This window comes from Gymnodraco acuticeps, unplaced genomic scaffold (genome assembly GCF_902827175.1).
Source record: "Gymnodraco acuticeps unplaced genomic scaffold, fGymAcu1.1, whole genome shotgun sequence".
NCBI classification, from domain to species: Eukaryota; Metazoa; Chordata; class Actinopteri; order Perciformes; family Bathydraconidae; genus Gymnodraco; species Gymnodraco acuticeps.
This window is the reverse complement of record NW_022990457.1, coordinates 280,001-300,106: the sequence shown is the minus strand read 5'-3', so window position 1 is coordinate 300,106 and position 20,106 is coordinate 280,001. Positions and strand designations below refer to the sequence as shown.

Here is a 20,106-nt window from a genome sequence, read left to right as displayed (position 1 = left end):
TACAAAGTGTTTGGCTGGATAAGAGCCTATTGGGATTGAGTTTGTATGAAACATAAAATGTTGCTAAAGCATCGAAACCATTGACATTGTAAGAATTGAATGGGTAAATGTGTGATCCGCTGTGCTCTCTGCAGACATGCCTCCGAGGATGATGGCTCCTAAGAACCAGCTGATCAAAGTCATCCAGAACAACCGCACCTTCCTGGACTGTCCCTTCTTCGGCTCCCCTCTGCCGGACCTGCGCTGGTGAGCCTCTCACCACATGTTGGTTTCTCAGATGCAGAAATATTTGTGTAGTCATCATCCTCTGGAGCAGTGATTTCCAACCGATGTGCCGTGAGAGATGGTCAGGTGTGCCGAAGTTGTGCTATTCACTAAATTGGTCCAAAAATGCAAATAACTTGCCATCGTTGTGCGTCTGTGCCTGCAATGTAGCAGCTAGCTAAGTACTTAAATACTCTTCTGTGGCAGTAGCTAGCCCGTTAAAACAGTAGCATTGAGTGATGTGCGGGAGAGGTTGCGTTGAGAAGACGAACACGCTGGATGAATATTTGGAAAAACTGAACCGGATCCTGGACAACATCCAACCCAGAGGAAGATCCTAGTATGAGTGGTGGTAAAATAAAGAAACAACGGTGAGCTGGAGGCAATACAGCAAAAGTTATCTTTCGTTTGGATTTGGAACACAGACTATTTTGTTAGCCTTCGTAAACAAACTGAGAAATAGGTAACATTTCTGAGAAACACCACAAAGGTGCCTGAGAGAGCTCTAAGCTAGCTATTAGCAGCTGAACTTGTGGCCAAATTGAAAGCCTTGTCATTAAATCTTCATTATATCGTCATTTTATATACGCTGTTTTAAGCTACAGCGTGTCATTTTGTTCCTTGTTGGTGAACCGTGGGATTTCTTTAATGTTAAAACATTTACCGGGGCTCAAAAAACACTGCGCTAGAGGACCATGTGTATTTGAGCAAGTGCTACTATATTATGGAATGTACTTGTTCATACTCTGTGTTTTTGATGTGTGTAGGTTTAAGAACGGACAGGGCAGTGGGCTGGATGGCGGGCAGTACCGTGTTTATGTCAACGGCACACTGGAGATCATACGGGCCAGAATGGAGGACGAGGGGACCTACACCTGTGTGGCCAGCAGCATGCTGGGAAAGGCCGAGAACCAGGTCCGCCTGGAGGTCAAAGGTCAGTCACCACTGCTGCCCTCAGACTGATGCTGATATTAAATCCTGTAACCATGCAAGAACTCATGTCCAGTTATGACTTCTTCATGGAATCCCATGACCTGGTTTGGTAAAAGAGGACATTTGTGTTGCATGAAATGACTTCTTTCCCTTTTGCCAAACAGCCCGCACCGCTGGACATTTTTCAAATCTCTCGTGCCTTTAATGAAACTGCCTTAACTTCTCTTTACCAACAGGTACCATTTTTGTTTTCGTTACAATTTGTCAGGTCAAATGGAAAGTAGGAACCCCATATTTAAAAAGCACAACAATCAGTTACAAATAGATACATATCTTTAAGAAGAATCTGCCAGTCCAGGAAGTGGGAGGTTCTTATTCTGCAAAGGAGCTGCAGGAGGAGGCGGTGGAGGGTGGAGGGTGAAGGGTGGAGGGTGGGACATCAAAGCACAGCACTTTACAATGATGCCGTGCATTTCCTACAAAATAGCTTCTCAAAGGAAAAGAGAATTGTATATGTTTGTGTTATTAACAGCAGATTGTGCTGAAAGTAATGTTATGTGTCCTGGTGCAGATTTAGTTCACCTGCTTCAACAGAAAGATGTTGGGAGCTGTGCTGCTATAACAGTGAAGTGATATTGTGTGTGTGAGCCTTTTAGAAAAGAGTGTGTTCCATCCACCTGCTCCCTGTCAGCCATCAGACACACATTACATTACATTGCATTTAGCTGACGCTTTTATCCAAAGCGACTTACAATAAGTGCGTTCGACCAACAAAATACAAACTTGAAGAAAACAGAATCATATAAAGTACATCAGGTTTCATAGAGCCAAACATTTCAAGTGCTACTCAACTGGCTTTAGATAAGCCAGTCCTTTATTAGTATATAAGTGCTTTGTTAGTAATTGTATCGCTCGAAGTGGAGTCGAAAGAGATGAGTTTTCAGTCTGCGGCGGAAGGTGTGTAAGCTTTCTGCTGTCCTGATGTCACCTGTCACTCATTCTCCTGGATGCCTCTAAATGAGTGAGTTCATGTAGTATGTGTGTGTGACTGTGTGTGTGTGTGTGTTCCCCTTCACCTCCCTCCACCTCAGAGCCCACACGTATAATCAGAGCCCCGGAGCACCAGTCCGCCATCCGGGGCTCCACGGTCCACCTGGACTGTAAGGTGACCTCTGACCCCAGCCTGCCCGTCACTGTGAGCTGGACCAAGGACGACAAGCCCCTCCACCTGGGATGGAGGTACCAGCACCTACACCTACATTACCTCTGATGCTGCGCCTGTAGAGTCAGCCACCAGCTGTCCTCCTGTCAGTGTTTTAACAGATAAAAAAGACATTTTATGCAAAGTGGTCATTTTTCCACAAAGAAATCCCTTTACTCTACGCACCTCAAAGGAATTTAATAAGATGAATATGGTGTACCATCGGACCTTAGTTTGTTTGTGATGAATTAAAATGTTAAGGTAATGTGGGTTATATACTGTAAGTCTAATATTTGGCAGATAAGCACATTCATTTTGAAACATTAGTATATTCTTAGTCAACTTAAATAAAGATGCTTTCATTGCAAAACATTCTTCTTGGTCTGTACATGGTGTCGTTTACATATAAGGCAGGGTACATGTGGGACAATGTTGCCAAAAAAAAATAACACAATATTTGCAGAGAAGTGACTGACTGTAAAATAAAAGTGTAATCACAGCATGAGCATAGAAACCCACTTTGTGTCTTCAAACACTGGACAGTTATCTGATGTTAGCATTGCATGCCTGATCCATTTCACACAGAGAGATGAACTTGAATTATTGATGTTTAACAAGCAATCCTTCTCTGTCTGCCCCCCCCAGGCTGAAGAAAAACGAGCAGTCCCTGAGCATCCCTAATGTGAACGAAGGCGATGAGGGCACATACAGCTGCTCTGTGAGATCTGAGATAGACGAGGACTCAGCCTCAGCCCGCCTCACTGTGTTAGGTACACAATCTGAGTAGCTGGAGACAATCACTAATTCACATTCAATATACTAAATGAGTTTTATGTCATATCAAAAAAACTCTAAAGTGTAAAATAATGTTGTGTAAAGATCTAACTATGGGTGCCAGTTGAATATCTTAAAGTATAATTGCTTTAACTCACATTTAGATATAGTGTTAAGTTTATAGTAAAGTAGAAGTAGGCAGTTTGTCAACATTGAAATGTTCAAGTGATGTCCTCTCTTGCCCTCTCCAGCACACATACACATAAATACACACTATAACGTTTTTGTTGTCTTATTTCTTATAACGATTATCTTTAAACATTTACTGTCAATGTCCTCAGTTCTTCCTGACACTTTACTATTTTTCAGCTCTATGTCTTCAAGTGGAAATCGTGCATATGTGTACTAAATACTAAAATACTTACCTAGCTTAGCCTTAACACTACTTACTGTCACTGATGTAGCCGTTTGCATGCAGCGCCCTGAGATACTGTCGTTCTGTGTTATCGTGCTGCAGAGGAGCTGCTTTGCCTGCTCAGTTTGAACATGCTGTGTGAACATTGTTTGTACATATGAGACTTATCATTAATAACGCTGGCTCACAGGAACAGGACACTGTTATTTGTTAACAGTAAACATGGCCAGCATTCAAAGAGGTTTGTTATCCTTAAAGACTCAAACCTGCGTGACATCTGTGTCTCAAATCTGATGCACTGAAAACACTGAAATGTTGACTTTAGTAAATGTATGATGTCAACAGATTTCACATAACTGTATCAGGTTAGCTGAAAGCAATAATATTAAAGTTGAACCTACATTTTTTGTATTTAAACTTAATATTATTGCTTTCAACGTAATACAGTTGTGTGAAATCTGTCTACATAATACATTTACTTCGTTTTTGTCAGTGTGATCATTACAAAGTCTCACATGTATCTATGATGATTATATGATCAAACGTTAGTGGTCTGACCTGGATTAATACAATACTAAATGACATGTTGACTATTGTGCTCCTTAGCTGATGACTGGCTTGTAGACTAACCGTCAAACTCTAACCTTTACCCCCACTTCCTGGTCCCTGACCCCCCCCCACAGAGGAAGCCTCCCTCCACCCCTCAGTCTCTAGTGCCTTGCCTCCAGGTAACACACGGCTCGGTGGAAAACTCTTTGTCTTTTCTTTTCTGTCCTGATGGTTTTTCTGTTTGTCGTCTTTTGTTTTACTTTGTGTCCTCGCCGTCTTTTTGTAATTGTGCCTCTGCTGTAATTATAACATGTATTATAAGGGATTTGTACATGACTTGCATCACAATCCATCCTGTCCAGTCATTTACTCTCATAGTAAGTCTGAAAATGTTTGTCCAGACTTCTCATGATGTCCCATTTAGAGCCATATTCCACTCATTCTGAGTTTGTGGATTTGACTAGTAGAGTTGTTTTTATATTTTACTAATTTCACAAGGTTATATATTAACAATTTCCTAAAAAGAACAAATGGTTGTGTTGGGAGGAGATTTGGAGGTGTTATTGGGTGATAAGAAAATCTAATGGTGTGTCTTGATTTAAGATTGATTGACAGATTAGGAGCTAAAATGATTTTGTACAGTATGAGTGACACGTGTACTGCAGCATGCCTGTAGTTGCCTGCATGTGTGTGTTGGAGTGTGTTCCCTTGTCTAAGCTCAGTTTCTCTGCAGACCGTCCGGACCCTCCCATGGATCTGGACCTGTCGGACCCCGCGGCCCGCAGCGTTCGCCTCACTTGGATCCCCGGGAACGACCACAGGAGACCGATCACAGGTCAGAACCTTGACAGGTGTCACAAGCATAGGGCTAGTCTTTATGAAGAAAATCCTATCACGATATTTTGACCCAACATCTCAGTATTGATATTATAACGATATTTTAGGGTTGACTATTGACGCTTTGACAAATAACTAAGCAGTCAGAGTTTTGATAAATAATCATCATTAATGAAGATGAAGTGACTAGGTGGGTAAAGGAGAAGAATTAAACAGTGATTTCATGTGAATTCAGAAAACTGACATGATTTCAGTGTTACTGCTCTCAAACCATTATCAGACATCAATTACAATACCCCACATCTGAGACCGTATCCATTCTCATATCACACATTGATACTAATCGATATAAAGCCCAGCCCCACACAAGCTATGTCAGTTTCCTGACAGAGTGTAGCTCGTTACTGAAGAGAAGGCTATATTAACACCCCCCCCTCTGGTCTCCCTCTCCTCACTCGGCTCTGTGTCTCTGCAGAGTTCCTGGTCCAGTTTGAGGAGGACCGATGGGAGTCCGGCAGGTGGCAGGACCTATCCTCGTACCCTGGAGACCTGAACTCTGTCATCCTGCAGCTCAACCCCTTCGTCAACTACCAGTTCAGAGTCATCGCCATCAACTCCGTGGGCCAGAGCACCCCCAGCCGGCCCTCCCCCCGATACAAGACCAGCGGAGCGGGTGAGCAGCACCACACGCACCCATCTGACATCATCTGCTTCTGGCTGTTAAAAGTCTCTGAGGTTACATGTCTTCACATCAGATAATAACTTCATGTTCTTCACACAAAGCAAACTGTGACCTTTGATTTGAAGTAGTGGAAGTGTCCTCTTAAATAAAGAATGTCCAGCCTGTAAGATAATATCCTCAAACTGAAATAACCTGAAGCCAGGATGTTTCCTTCTAGCTGCTTTAAATATGGAAGCAGAAAAAAACATTCTTCACAATAAATGTAAAGAAAAATAAAGACTGCATATTTTGCAGTCTTGCTTGAATAGGAATGATTTCTCCTAAATATGTATATTGTATATTATAATATGCAATGATATACTCTGTTATGCTTAATATCTCATATTATATTATAGTGTACTATAATACACTTGATTATGTTATTCTAATAATATATATAAATAATATGTCATACTGTGTATAAAAAACAAAACAAATACTTAATCATATCATATACCATCCTGGTGTATGCTGTTGTATTTGTATATAAGTATAGTATTATACTGTACTATATTTACTGACTGCTACACAATACCAAGTCAACTAGCTTGAGACAAAGTTGCTCTATACATGAAAGAGTTCAAAACTCTGGTTAGGGTACATTCTTTCATGTAATTGTGATACTGTCGACTTGTTGTTCTGTTAACAACAGCTCCAGATGCTATTCCCAGAGGACTACGAGGATGGGGATCCAAGAAGGACAATATGGAGATCACCTGGGAGGTAGGACATGTTGAGGGCAGGACATTGCTATTGTTAGTAATGGCAACTAATGCATTATTCTAAGAAATGATCATGGATGGAATTGGGACGGTAAAATCAAGTGGTATATCGAAGTATTAGTTGTTTTAATGGTATTTATTTGACTGAAAATAATATTTGAAACTGTTTTAACTTCCATGAAAACGTTGGCTAATGGCTGACTTCATCTTAAGTGTTTTCATCTCTTACTAATTTGAAAAAAGCAAAACACTGTATTCAGAAAACATTCGTTAACAGCCAACTTTCTGTTTTCTCCAGCCTCTGCTGGACCTGGAGAGAAATGGCCCCAACATGCACTACAGTGTGTGGTGGAGGAGGAAGGATGCAGGGGAGGAGTGGAGGAATGTGACCACAGCGGGGCCCAAACATGTTGTCCACATCACAGAAACCTACGTGCCTTACGAGATCAAAATCCAGGCCAGGAACGAGTTTGGGCAGGGGCCCGAGTCCAATGTGGTCACTGGGTACTCTGGGGAGGACAGTGAGTACTGCAGAGCCGTTGGTGAAAGCCAATAGGAAGTTGATTCTTTGAATAAAGCTGGTAGATATTTCGTGTTGAAGCTTTTCAGGATGACAAAAAGTCAGCCTCTTACAATATCATTGTTAAATCTTGCTCCTAAAATAGCTTTTTATCCATTAGTGCTGTTGTCTGCGAAGCAACAAGAGCCCCACTGACAGAACTTGTTTATTTCTTTATGAACAGAACTGCACCTTTCCATAAATAAAACACAACATGCCCATTTCTCCGTGCGTTCAGATCCCAGCGACGCTCCCACTGACTTGCGGGTGTCGAAGGCCGACAGCACCAAGGTGAACCTTCACTGGAGGCCCGTGAACCTGAGCTCTGTGCAGGGGGAGTTCAAGGAGTACAGGGTGGGTCCTCTCTCTCTGATGTCAGGAACCACTGCAGGGTTTGGGTAGAACAGATGTGGCATAAACTGTAATGCAGGACTATTTACTATTCATCATTTAATAGTGAGAAATAATAGGCTTTTGTTACATTTTCTTTGTATTCAAGGGAACAATTCTGCATTTTAAGATAAACAGTTTAAAACTTTAAAAAAATGTTTTGTTAGTTCTTCTGTCCAGTGAAGCGGGGCTTAACCTTTAGATATTTGCATTTATGTGTGAAGTGTTTTCTATACCTGATCAAATTATTAACCAGAAATTCCTCCCGGAATTTGAATGTGGACCTGAATGTTACTTTCAGAGTGAGCCTGTGTGACTTTGATTCTGTGCCTGCTACACACACTCTAAATCTCAGTTTCTCTGGTTTCATCTCCTCCGCCGGTCTTTCACATAATAACCACTTCCTTCTCCTGCTCCTCCCCAGTTGTACTACTGGCGTGAGTCCAGTCTGGTTCCAGGTCTGCTGGTCAGTAAAGAGAAGAAGACCAAAGGGTTCTACAGCGTAGTTGCAGAGCCATCGGGAGTCCTCAGCGACCTGGTGCCATTCTCTAAATACAAGATGTTCATGGTGGTGGCCAACAGCGGCTTAGAGGGTCCGCCCAGCAACACGGTGGAGATCACCACCAAGGAGGGGGGTGAGGACGCTGCCGCACTACTGAAATATATCCTACAAGAGAAACCACATCTCATTTCACTAAAGTGTTCAGACTTTTTAATATGCAGAACCAGACCTCAACCCTACTGCCTGAATTCAGATTGACTATGGAAGTAGCTTTTAACTCATCTGTCTGTAAATCCTGAGCCCTTTCTTGTGTTGTGTGTGTGTGTATTTTTAGTGCCGGATGCTCCCAAGTTTTTCAGGATAAACAGGAGAGGTTTTGACACCATCCACCTTCAATGGGACAAGCCTCTAGAGCCCAACGGCCTCCTGATTGGTTACCAGCTCAAGTACCAGACAGGTGAGCTGCTCACATTGATCAAAACGACTAAACTCAACTCAGACAAATACAGACCTCCAGCCTTCAGACAGAAAGCATTTTATTACTGGGTTTACTCTTTTTTTTGGTTTATAGTTTTTATTCAACCCTTGTGCTGTCTTCGTTTCCACTGTGCAACTTCTGTCCTACAGTACATAGTATAAACTATACATATTCACCAGAATCTGTGTTACACCTTATAAGCCAACTTTATTCATACTTATTAACACAAGTTTGACTCTTCTTTTCAGAAACGTATGGTCAATAGACCTCATTTACACACAATGAAAACTCATTTGTGAGTTAAAAAATGCAAACATGTTGAAAGATTTAGAAAATGGACCCAGAAGACTGCAGATGCTATACATATGAATAGAACCCAAACTGTTATGAAAGTGATCATAATTATTTTCTAAAAAAGTGCTATACAAGCACACATGTTATTTTTCTGGCACTAACATCCTGACATCATTTTTGTTGGAATGTTTGGAACAGGAATGTTAAGTAAATTGCATTTTGACCACACTAGTTTCCAATGTGAGACACAGCAGGGCAGCAGAATGAATGGAAACACTTCTACACACCTAAGTAACAGTAAAGGTGGCCATTCAAAAGATGAACTGCAAGGAGGAAGCACAGAGGTGACAGCTACAGTAGTACCAGACTCACCGTTTGATCATTTACAGAGGTGGCAGTATTACTCACATCTTGTACTTCAGAAAAAGTACCAGAGTGTAGGAATACTCTGTTACAGTCAAAGTCCTGCATTCAAAATGTTCCTCAAGTGAAAGTAGAAAAGTATTCTCATCAAAATATAGTGAAAGTAGCGACAGTGAAAGTAGTCGTTGTGCAGATTGGTCCATTTCAGAATAATATATATGATATGTTTTATAATGATTGATCATGAAAGTGTTCTCAAAGCTGGTAAAGGTGCAGCTAGTTTGAATGACTTTGTATACTGCAGAGTAGCTTGTGGATTTACTCCAGGTGGAACTAAAGTCTGATTCAACACTTGATTATATTTCACACCATTCATCCACATCTGTGAAGTAACTAAAGGTATTAAATACATGTAGTGGAGTCAAAGTAGCATAACATGGAAGTACTCAAGTTCAACCAAATGTTACTTAAGCACAATACTTGAGTAAATCTGATCATGTGTGGCAAATTCTGACAGCAAACTGACCCTCTGTCGTTCTCTGTGATTGTGTGTGTAGTCAACGCCTCCAGGATGGGCCGCCACCAGCTGGAGACCTTCCTTCCCAATGTGACAGAGTTCAGCCTCCGCCTGCCGGACCGCTCCACCCGCTACAAGTTCTTCCTGTCAGCGCTCACACAGGTGGGGTCGGGGGAAGTGTTCGCTGAGGAGTCCCCACACTTCACCAATGAAGGTGATTATTTATACCAACACAAAAAACAACAGTCAGTGCTTCCATAAAGATGTGGTGAGACACTAAAACTCACTGTACACGCAGCCAATTCACAGGAGGGGAAAAAAACAGCAAGTTCATTGTTTTTGTACGTTTAATAGTTTATGTTATTGGTTTAAAGAAGGTTAAAAAAGTCACAGTTCTAAGCTGACTCGATACGATAGTGCCAACCACTTTGAGCCATTGATTTTTAAATGATATAAGGATGAGACAATATTGCCAATAATGAATTGTTCGTTTAAAGTTCTTTTAGGATGCAAAGCCTGATGTATCTTATCTGTCTTTGTCTTGTAGCCTAATTGTTTTAAAAACTCTTTAACCACATAACATTTTCTTCCTTTAATGTTTCCTTTAACCTATAGCAACCAGCTGTTAGAAAATGACTCAAAATGAAAATAGAGTCATTGGTAGGGAAGCAAAAATAATACAGTAAATGATTATTCTTTAATAAATTATCTTACAATAATTTAGTTTTAAAAACTTGAATAGGATCATTTCTGAACGTTTTGAATGGGATTTGGCATCACCTGACACTGCAGCTTCTCTCTGCTGCATTGTGTCTGGTTTTACTACGGCATGACAGATAGGGTGTCTACCTCGTGAGAGTCTGGCTGTGTGCATCACTGGAACATGTGTGTGTGTGTGTGTGTGTGTGTGTGTGTGTGTGTGTGTGTGTGTGTGTGTGTGTGTGTGTGTGTGTGTGACAGACAAACAAATAGAAAGTGAGTGAGGCCCTTTAGTAAACACTGGCCTCTTTGTTTGTATCAGATGGAGAAAGAATGGGTCTGTCACTGATGGATGAACAAATTCACACACACACACACACACACACACACACACACACACACACACACACACACACACACACACACACGCAGAAACACAAACACACACACGTACAAACGCACACACACACACACGCAGAAACACAAACACACAAACACGCACACACACACACACACGCAGAAACACAAACACACACACACACACATGCAGAAACCCACACACACACGCAGAAACACAAACACACACACACACACACACACACACAGAAACCGACACACACACGCATAAACACAAACACACACACACACACACGCATAAACACACACACACACACGCAGAAACACACACACACGCACACACACACACGCAGAAACACAAACACACACACGCAGAAACACAAACACACACACACATGCAGAAACACAAAGAAACACACACACACACACACGCGCAGAAACACAAACACACACACACACACACGCAGAAACACAAACAAACACACACACACGCAGAAACACACACACACACACAAACACACACACACATGCAGAAACACAAACACACACACACATGCAGAAACACAAACACACACACACACACACACACACATGCAGAAACACAAAGAAACACACACACACAAACACACACACACATGCAGAAACACAAACACACACACACACGCAGAAACACAAACACACACACACACACACACACATGCAGAAACACAAAGAAACACACACACACGCACACACACACACGCAGAAACACAAACACACACACACACGCAGAAACACAAACACACACACACACACACGCAGAAACACAAACACACACACACACACACACATGCAGAAACACAAAGAAACACACACACACACACACGCAGAAACACAAACACACACACATGCACACAATCTTTTCCTACTCACTTTCCACACAGAGCAACTTTCATCACAACTTTTCTTCAGGAGAAAGTGTTGTGGCATTTCAAACGTCTTCCTCCAAACCCGAGAAGATGTTGCCCATCTCGGTCCTCTCACACCCCCCCTCTCTCTCCTGTCTCCTCTCCTCTTCTGTTGGCAGACAACGGTACTGACTCTACAGGCCTAGGTAATGGGGAATGAGAAGCACAGTGTGCCTGTTGCCTTTCCTTACCCCCCCTCCTCCATATCTCTCCACTGCTCATCTTCCCACTAGACAGCAGAGCAGTCCACTATATCATTGTATAGTCCATCAGAGTGCTGCTCACCCTGCAGGCAGCAGAGGGAGCAGCTGCACTAGTTTGAACCCCATCAGGGAAACTCACATTTGCCTTTAATTTGACAGTCAGTCAAGTATCATGACAAGCCCTTTGTGTGGTACCCAACAGGAAGCTGTTCTGTGACTGCATATTCAACATATTCAATCAGAGCCTAACCTTTTTCAATGATTACTTTGATCAGACTCAAGATAACCAGCTTGAAGGCACGCTCAATGACCCAAGTCCTGCTGTCTCTACATTGAGTGACAGATCTTCAAAAACAAATGTTAACACCACATCCACCATCAGGTCAAAATTACAGTTTGTCATTCATCATTTCTGAACTGTAAAACTGTCAAATCTGTAGACATGCAAGCTCAGTAGTTATACATGCAGTTATACAATATGCAATATAGGTATATGGTATAGTCATTTAGCTAGTGGACTGTCCTGCTGTCTCCTTCTCTCATCTCTCCACCTGCTGCTGTGTGCTGTCAGGGATCCAAGCTCAATGTTTAAGGTCAGCTTGAACACAGGTTAAGTGAGTGAAATATTTATTATGTGAAGGTATGTGAAAATGTAACACCACATATTTTACACATTCTAATTCTTAGGTATATATTGTGGTACTGGAATGAGTCAGCACTCTCCCAATTCTGGCAACTCTGTCTCAAAATCTACCTTTTCTTTTAAACGTGTTTTTGTGAAATGCCTGAAAAGAGATCTGAATCAAGCTGAAGATATTTTTGTAGCAGCTGCTAGATAGACCTTACTATCAGGTCAATCACCCTGAAAGCTTCTGAAGAACCCTCCTTTAACTATTTGTATGTTATGTTGACATTTAAACTTAGATTTCTCCACCAATCCCTGATAGCACACCTTAATGCGATCTCACAGCATCACTGCCTCCTCCTTCCATGGGACACAAGTTAGCCTTGTGTAGCAACTCATGTGTTCTGATCCGTTTTTCAGTCAACATGATGATGACACCGCTGTTTCAAGAGTGTGTGTGTGTGTGTGTGTGAGTGATGGGAGGAGATGCATGTCCTTGCGTCGATTTGTCAGGATGGGGAAAACATTTTGATGTGAATTGATGAGTGTGCTGGGGGTTACAAAGAAACTCCATCAGCTGTTGGCCTCCCTCACTCACTGGCTTCTCATCTTGCTTCTGAGCTTTTCCAAAAGTCATCTCACTCTGCCATCTTTATCCATTGCTTGCACTCACCTGGTCAGTAGTACAAACAGTACTGAGGATCACAGGTAAGCTGTCCTGAAGCTCTGCTCTGACCCGCCCCCCCCCCTCACTGGGCTGGAACGGTTTCAGATGTTTCCATCATCACGTCTCACTTTCCCTCCCCTGCACGGTGGTTTGATGATATGATTGGTCTCCAGTCTGGGGATACGAGCATGCTGGCTGGGGTTGGGGGTTGTGGTGTGATGGAAATGTTTGGCAGGGGGGCATAAGTATCAGGACCCTTTACTGACTGGAGAAGGCCTAAACATTAAGGTACTTTAGGAGTGAACAACCATTAGTGGACTAGGATGTGCTGGACCCAGTGTGGTGTATGTTTTTCACAGACTGAGTGAAATGTGACATTACAACACGTTCAGTGCGTTGTATTTTCCCATCAGCTATGTGCGTAAATGAGGTGCCTGTAAAGGGTTGATGGCGATCTGTAACTTGAAACATGAGGTCCATCTGGTAAGTACTTTAGAGGAGCAATACTAAAAGAGGTACTTCAATTGCTTCAAACTGTAGGGAACTGTGAGAGACAGATTTAAAAGAAGAGGGCTCAAAATGGAAGATATCTTGCTCCTACTTAACCCTTCTATGGTGTTCAGGTCTGTGGGACCCGTTTCCATTATTTAGTTAAAGAAAAATGATATGACAAATTATTTTGTCAAACTCACACTCAATGGCCTTGGCTCATTTTCTGTGAAGAACATATATCAGAACACCAATGACCACCCACTGTACACCCCCCCTACACATTTACATGACATACAGGGTGGTCAGGATTCTCTGCTCAACCATTTGATGATGAGGAAGAGGTTTCAGAATGTGAGGATCTTCTGAGAATTCTGAGTCTGACAGTGACTTTGAAGAAGAGGATGAGATTGAGCATCAGCTAGGTGCAAAAAGAAGACGAGCCACAGGACCAGCCGGTCAGCGGGCAAAACAACAAGTAGCACTTTAATTCATTAATGTGATCGAACAAATGTAACAAGGCAAATATTCACCATATGCTGTTTATATTGCTTGTAATTGAGATGAAGCAAACATCTGTTGAGTATTTTAAAATGAAATAGTTTGATTGTGTTGAATTGAAGCCCATAAAGGCAGCGGGTCCACCAGACCCACGAACACTGGCTGAGTAACAGAAATAGGAACACCACACAAGGGTTAACAGTAAGCTATGCTTGATCTAGGGATACAGCAATACCACTATGTTTTAGACCAACAACAAGTACAAGTCCTTACATGTGAGTACTTGCCGATACCGAGTACTGATGTGAGTACTTAATAATACCATTACAGTTTGACTTTTCGCCCCTCCGCTTGACAATTTAGCAGAGCATAGTTTGCATTTTGTCATCGTCGCTTATCCTAAAATATTTGCTGGTATCGCTTTTGGTGCATCCCCAGCTAGATCCCACATTATTTCCCATAATGCAACCAATAGCCTATTCTTTCTTTGACCCCTGTATTTCCGGTCCACAGCCCTAGTCTGTAACACAGGCTTTTGTTATAAATGGTTAGTCCGTGAATCTAAGCCGAGGTGAATCATCACGGGTTATTCTCTCAGATGTTATTATTGTCTGATCTCCAGTCCAGTCAGTTCATGTCAGTTTCCTCTATGGCTCCTCTAAAGCTCTAACTCAATCTCTTTCTCACTGGCACAAGATAAGTAATACTTCCCATAATGATTCAACTGACCTTTGTGGATTTAAAAAATGTGTTGCCCTTTAAATGCAACACAAATATGTAATCAAAATAAGGTTACCAGTTGGGGTTTTCTAAACCAAGACCCTACACAGAAATGTTCCTTCTTTTAAAGAAACACAATGACAGGCATGTTGTAATATCAGCAGGTGTCCTCTTGGTGGCAGTGCAACCTCTGTCCATGCAGGACGATGAAGAGGTGTGAATGCATCTCATCAGAGATGAAGAGGAAACACTCAAATGAAGGCTGCGATGGTTTATTCACCCATGATGACTTAGTCTGACGTTTGATGTGCGCAGTGATGTGTGCTGCTTGAGAGGAATTCCTTGTCCTGTGTGTGTGTGTGTGTGTGTGTGTGTGTGCGTGTGTGTGTGTGTGTGTGCGTGTGTGTGTGTCTGCGTGCGTGTGTGTGTGCGTGTGCGTGTGTGTGCGTGTGTATGTGTGTGTGTGTGTGCGTGTGTGTGTGTGTGTGTGCGTGTGTGTGTGTCTGCGTGCGTGTGTGTGTGTGCGTGTGCGTGTGTGTGCGTGTGTATGTGCGTGTGTGTGTGCGTGTGCGTGTGTGTGCGTGTGTATGTGCGTGTGCGTGTGTGTGCGTGTGTATGTGTGTGTGTGTGTGCGTGTGTGTGTGTGTGTGTGTACCTGTTAGATGTTCTCCTGCTGCCTTGTGTTTAACCCTTTGCTCTCTCGCCCCTCCTCCCTTGTAGTCGAGCTTACAGAGGCCTCCGTAGATTCAGCTTTCTCTCCTACTCCTCCTCCTCTCGCTCCTCTTCCTCCAACTACCATCGCTCCTACAACCATTAGTACCTCAACTACTACTACCACTACTTCTACTACTACTGCTGCTACTACCACTACGACTGAGGCGACCACTACCACTGCACGTCCTGAGCTGGTCCCCACCAGGCGCAATGATCAGAATGTGTTGGGTACATGCTGTTGTCCCATTTTGGATTTGCCTGTCTTTCTATTGTTTTAGTGTACAATGAACGGCACTTCATGGTTAACAAAAGACGATTGCCTTCTCCCACCTGACGAAACAGGAAACCACATCAGAGCTGCATTCCAATAATCTGTGCTGTACCTACTGTACAAAAAGTGGGGAATTACTTCAGAATATTGGGATGCAGCCAGCAACTAACCTCCTGGTCAGGCAGTGAGAATACAAACCTTTTTTAAATGAAATGATAAGAGAAAGTAGCCTTCATCTCGTGAGTGATAAAGGTTGTGATATTGGCAGAGCTCGCCTCTTCTTTTGGTTGTTAAGGTCAAATGAGTCCACTCTAAACCATAATTAAGCATCCTAGCTAAGTGTTAACAAATCCTCTGTTATTTTCTTATGGGTGAGTTTCCTGTCCATGAAAACAAATGTACTTCTGGCTTCAGACAGATCATGATCTACTTCGGAACCCATTAAAACGATCGCTCTCGTAGCTAGAGTCCCTCCGTGCTCGCACCATGCATAGCTCTTCATTGAGATGCGTGTGTGGTTGTTGTAACTGTGCAATCTCTGCCACTTGCCCCTGACCCTTAACCCTCTACCCCTGACCCCCCCTGTGTAGTGGCCCCTGGGCTGGAGATCTGGAATCTGACGGTGGAGCCTAACAGTAACTACGCTAACGTCAGCTGGAGACACAACTTCCCGGCCGGCAGCAGCGAGTTTGTGCTAGAGTTCACACTGGACAGTAAGAAACCAGTCCAAGCCACCTGAGATATCAAAACCAATAGCTGTCTGATTATCAAAGACAAACAGAGTAGTGAGATGTCACAAAGTAAGAAGAGCAGAAGCAGTGCAATATTTCAAAGATAAGGCTAAACAGATTTAACAAAACAGATTTGAAAGACATGAAATGATTGGACCACCAAATTAGAATATAATAGACTCTACCATGTCGGTTTGACCTCTAAGATTAAGGACTTGACCAGCTCTCATTTTAAATACTCACTATCATTGACTTTCATTTGAACAATGGGTCAAATGATTATGACTAATGTCATGTTTTGGTTGTAGTATTGACCCTACAGAGAGTCATCACGAACTCTGCAGGTCCTTCAGCTCTGACGCCTTTTAGCCTCTTTCAGCTGCTTTGGGATACTTACCTAAATATACACATTAGCTAAAATCATCTTTAGAAAGCCACAATTTGGTTGTTGTGGAGTTCTGCCCTAAGTGGCAAACAAACCTAATTTCATTCATGCAGATTTAAAAAAGCTGATATGTATAATGACCCAATTGGCAGCTGTGTTTATCAAAGACTAGATGTATTGAATGATGTTTAAAGTAACCTCAGCTATGGTTTTCAGTGCTGGGGATTAGAGAATGTACTGTCTTTTTAAAGACACCTTGATCTACATTAGCATCTACTCTAGCCCACTTTTATAAATAGCACTGTATGAATTATGTTCACAAACAGATGGAAATATTTACTTCTGGCCAAACCTTTTCCCTCTTTTCTAAATGAAATTCAATCTGGTTAGCAGCAGGATTGTTGTTATGATAAAGCAAACATGATGGAAAAAATGTATACCTTTTTGTCAATCAGGCTTTAATTACACCTGAATAGCAGTTTATTTTAATTCCTTGCTCAATGGTTTTGCTCAAATGTGTCCTTGTCTTACTGCATAAACCACATTCATAGCTCAGTCTGTGTTTCTCTCTTGAACTCTTCATACCTTTCTCTGCTCTTTAAATGTTGGAAAATGTTCATCATCCTGTCACTACTGACTTCCCGTGCACCATCACAATGTTTCCTCACTAACACGCTGCCAGGCTTTGAATGGCTCTTATTGGATTCCGCTTGCTTTGTCTGAAATGCTGTTTTTCGGCCATCATGTTTCCATTATCACTTTCCTTTTGCTTTGGATTTGGTGTTTGGAAATCTTGAAGTCTGCTTTTATAAAACACATCATTCCTCCTTTTCTAAAATACCAGAGCTGCTTGAGATTGGATTTGCCAGCACTTATAGGCTCTCTGTTTTTGCTTCCAATGTGATCTTTGATAATGAACGGAAAGAAGGAAGGATGTATTTTTCATGTATTCGGGCAGTGGCTTTTATTCTTAATGATGTCTGTATGTGAACAGAAAGAGAAAGGGTGAGAAGAAGGGAGGTGAGGGGGGTGATGAGACTGATCTAATGGTCTCTCCCCCGCCCACTCTGTTCTCTAAGGTAAGATCTGAAAGCTTTAGGCGCTTTCACACCGGAGTACTTTTCCCAGGAATAGTTCCAATAGTTCCTGGGATTTTGCGTTCACACCAAAAAGATCGGGAACTAGAACTTTTTTTTGTGAACCTGGAGAAAAAGGTTCCAATTTCTGATTGGCTGGGCGAATTGCAAACCACGCCCCGTAAAACTCTGAAAAGTTTTAGTGAAGCCACCATTTTATTTGCTCGCATTAGCATTATTAGCATTTGCATTAGCCCAGCGCACCAACGGAGAGAGACTAACTTATGCCAACACAAAAGAAAACATGGGAGCGGTGGAGTGATGAGGAGATGTCGGCGCTTCTGGCAATTTACTCGGAAGGCTGAAGCCAGTCCCCAACTCCGGGGACTTCGGGTGGCACTATACGCATGGATGTATAATAAGAACTGGATACAGCGTGGGAGGCGGGGCCTCGTTCATTCCTATGAGAGTTGCTCATTGGCGCATGAAGACAAAATGGCCCAACTTTTGAGAGAGCAAAACGTCACGAAAGTATTCATATAATCATATAATCCGTTCTTATTGTGCATCCATGGGTAAAGGTAAAACTCATGTAGTGCTGAATACGTCACATGAACGTGCCGGGTGGCGCGGTCCCGTGGGTTAGATGCTCGTTCATAATACAGAGGAAAATAACGTTATGAGCACATTTTACAACTTGAGGACCGAATGTTTTTAATAAGGGCTATACAAGCGTTCATATTGGGTAGTTTATTTAGTTAAAAAAAAAGTATCCAACGATTTATAGACGTCTCTTTCCCAATGTTAGTCAATGGGAAAAAGTATTTCCGGGCCCAGCAACTGATACGGAAGTGTAGTACCGCCGTTTGGCCACAACGAATATTTTCCTCAGAGTCCAATGTAGAAACATAGCTTAAAGTGAGCCTGGCCTACTAAGGCCAAACTAAGCTGTGCTAAGCCGTACTAGGTCCTGCAGTGGAAAAGTGCCGTAAGTGAAGAGTGGCAGGGACCCCCCCCACCTCCCCTCACATCCCTTTATTCTCCACCTCTCCTCCTGACCACTCCTCAGTAGTCTCTGTATGTGTTTCAGAAAATTAATTAGATGAAAAGGATTATGCTGTTGTTTGGGAAAAGAGAAATAATGTTCAGTGTGCTGACATTCATGCTGTCATTTGTTCATGTAAACACAGCTACGTATTTGTATTCCCACCATGATATATTTGAATAACTTGCTCTTTGCAGTAAAAGTGAGAGCTGCTTGAATGTAATCCCAGGTGAAGCTAAAGTTGTTTGATTTAATCATTTACTACTTTGTCTTTACACAACATGAACTAAAAAAATGGCATGACCACTTCAATGTCCTCACGTATACATTCCTTTATTATTTTGTGTCCGCGCACGATGCATGATCTGCATTTCAAGAGATCAAGTTTGCTCAAAAGAGGATCAGTAGCATGTATTAACCTCAGGTGCAGAGGCAACTGCGCTGTTGAAACAGGCTTCATGTCACAGACCTAGACAGGTTTCTCTTTCAATTTGATGTTTACAAGCTCAACTCTTCCTCTATGTTTACCTCTGATCTTAATATATTCAGGATAAAGAACCTTTCACCACCCTAATCCATTGACAGGACAACATTCACATCATACCTGACATATGTCTTTATCTAACCATTAATGAATACCCCCTCAATTGCTGCAACTTTACCTTACACATGGAAAGCCTTCAGGTCCCTCCTCTTCCTGTGTGCATCATCTGTAGACAGTGTTGAGTTTACTGACTGGAGCTTAACACCAATCAAAAGAATGGATTTAATTAATTAATGTAAACAGTACTAATTCTTAAAAGATAAAGTAGTGCACTGTGTAAGTTAGTGCTGCGGAATTATAAATTATTCTCGCTGTTTTTAACTGCCCCTAATAGAGACTCTGTCCTTATCTTTGAGAATGTACCCTTTTCTCCTTACATTAACTCTAGAGAAATGCAATTTATTTCAAGTATTCTTGAAAAATGTACTGTACTGGAACGATAGGAGGTTGTCTGTTATATAAGTAACCTCCCAGTTTATATCAATATATTTGCTGAGATTTGGCTTAAGCTAAATGTTTTCATTTTGCTGATTCATTCAAGAAAATGTTGGATTGTAAAATGGAATTTAAAAGTCACAGTAGGATAGACATACAGAGGAATCAGGCATTAAGT

General features: G+C 42.0%; 1 protein-coding gene across 31 annotated transcripts in view; it reads left to right on the top strand.

Annotated features, from left to right (window-relative positions):
- The window catches only part of nfasca (neurofascin homolog (chicken) a), a 114,352-nt gene that overhangs the window by 73,510 nt on the left and 20,736 nt on the right, over positions 1-20,106 (top strand). For 12 of the 31 annotated variants that reach the window (XR_004569961.1, XR_004569960.1, XR_004569962.1 and 9 more), the window contains 14 exons: positions 2,289-2,436; positions 3,044-3,168; positions 4,271-4,315; positions 4,870-4,971; positions 5,449-5,646; positions 6,347-6,417; positions 6,715-6,937; positions 7,214-7,329; positions 7,790-8,000; positions 8,202-8,324; positions 9,560-9,733; positions 11,642-11,668; positions 15,448-15,669; positions 16,303-16,425. Coding sequence is in view for 27 of the 31 variants with exons in the window: in XM_034225787.1 (XP_034081678.1) it covers positions 2,289-2,436; positions 3,044-3,168; positions 4,271-4,315; positions 4,870-4,971; positions 5,449-5,646; positions 6,347-6,417; positions 6,715-6,937; positions 7,214-7,329; positions 7,790-8,000; positions 8,202-8,324; positions 9,560-9,733; positions 11,642-11,668; positions 15,448-15,669; positions 16,303-16,425 (1,908 nt within the window). In the remaining 4 variants the exon portion in view is untranslated. Of the gene's footprint in view, positions 1-1,031; positions 1,199-2,288; positions 2,437-3,043; positions 3,169-4,270; positions 4,316-4,869; positions 4,972-5,448; positions 5,647-6,346; positions 6,418-6,714; positions 6,938-7,213; positions 7,330-7,789; positions 8,001-8,201; positions 8,325-9,559; positions 9,734-11,641; positions 11,669-15,447; positions 15,670-16,302; positions 16,426-20,106 lie in introns of all 31 variants that reach the window. The other 19 variants (XM_034225813.1, XM_034225799.1, XM_034225795.1 and 16 more) reach the window with 8 other exon arrangements.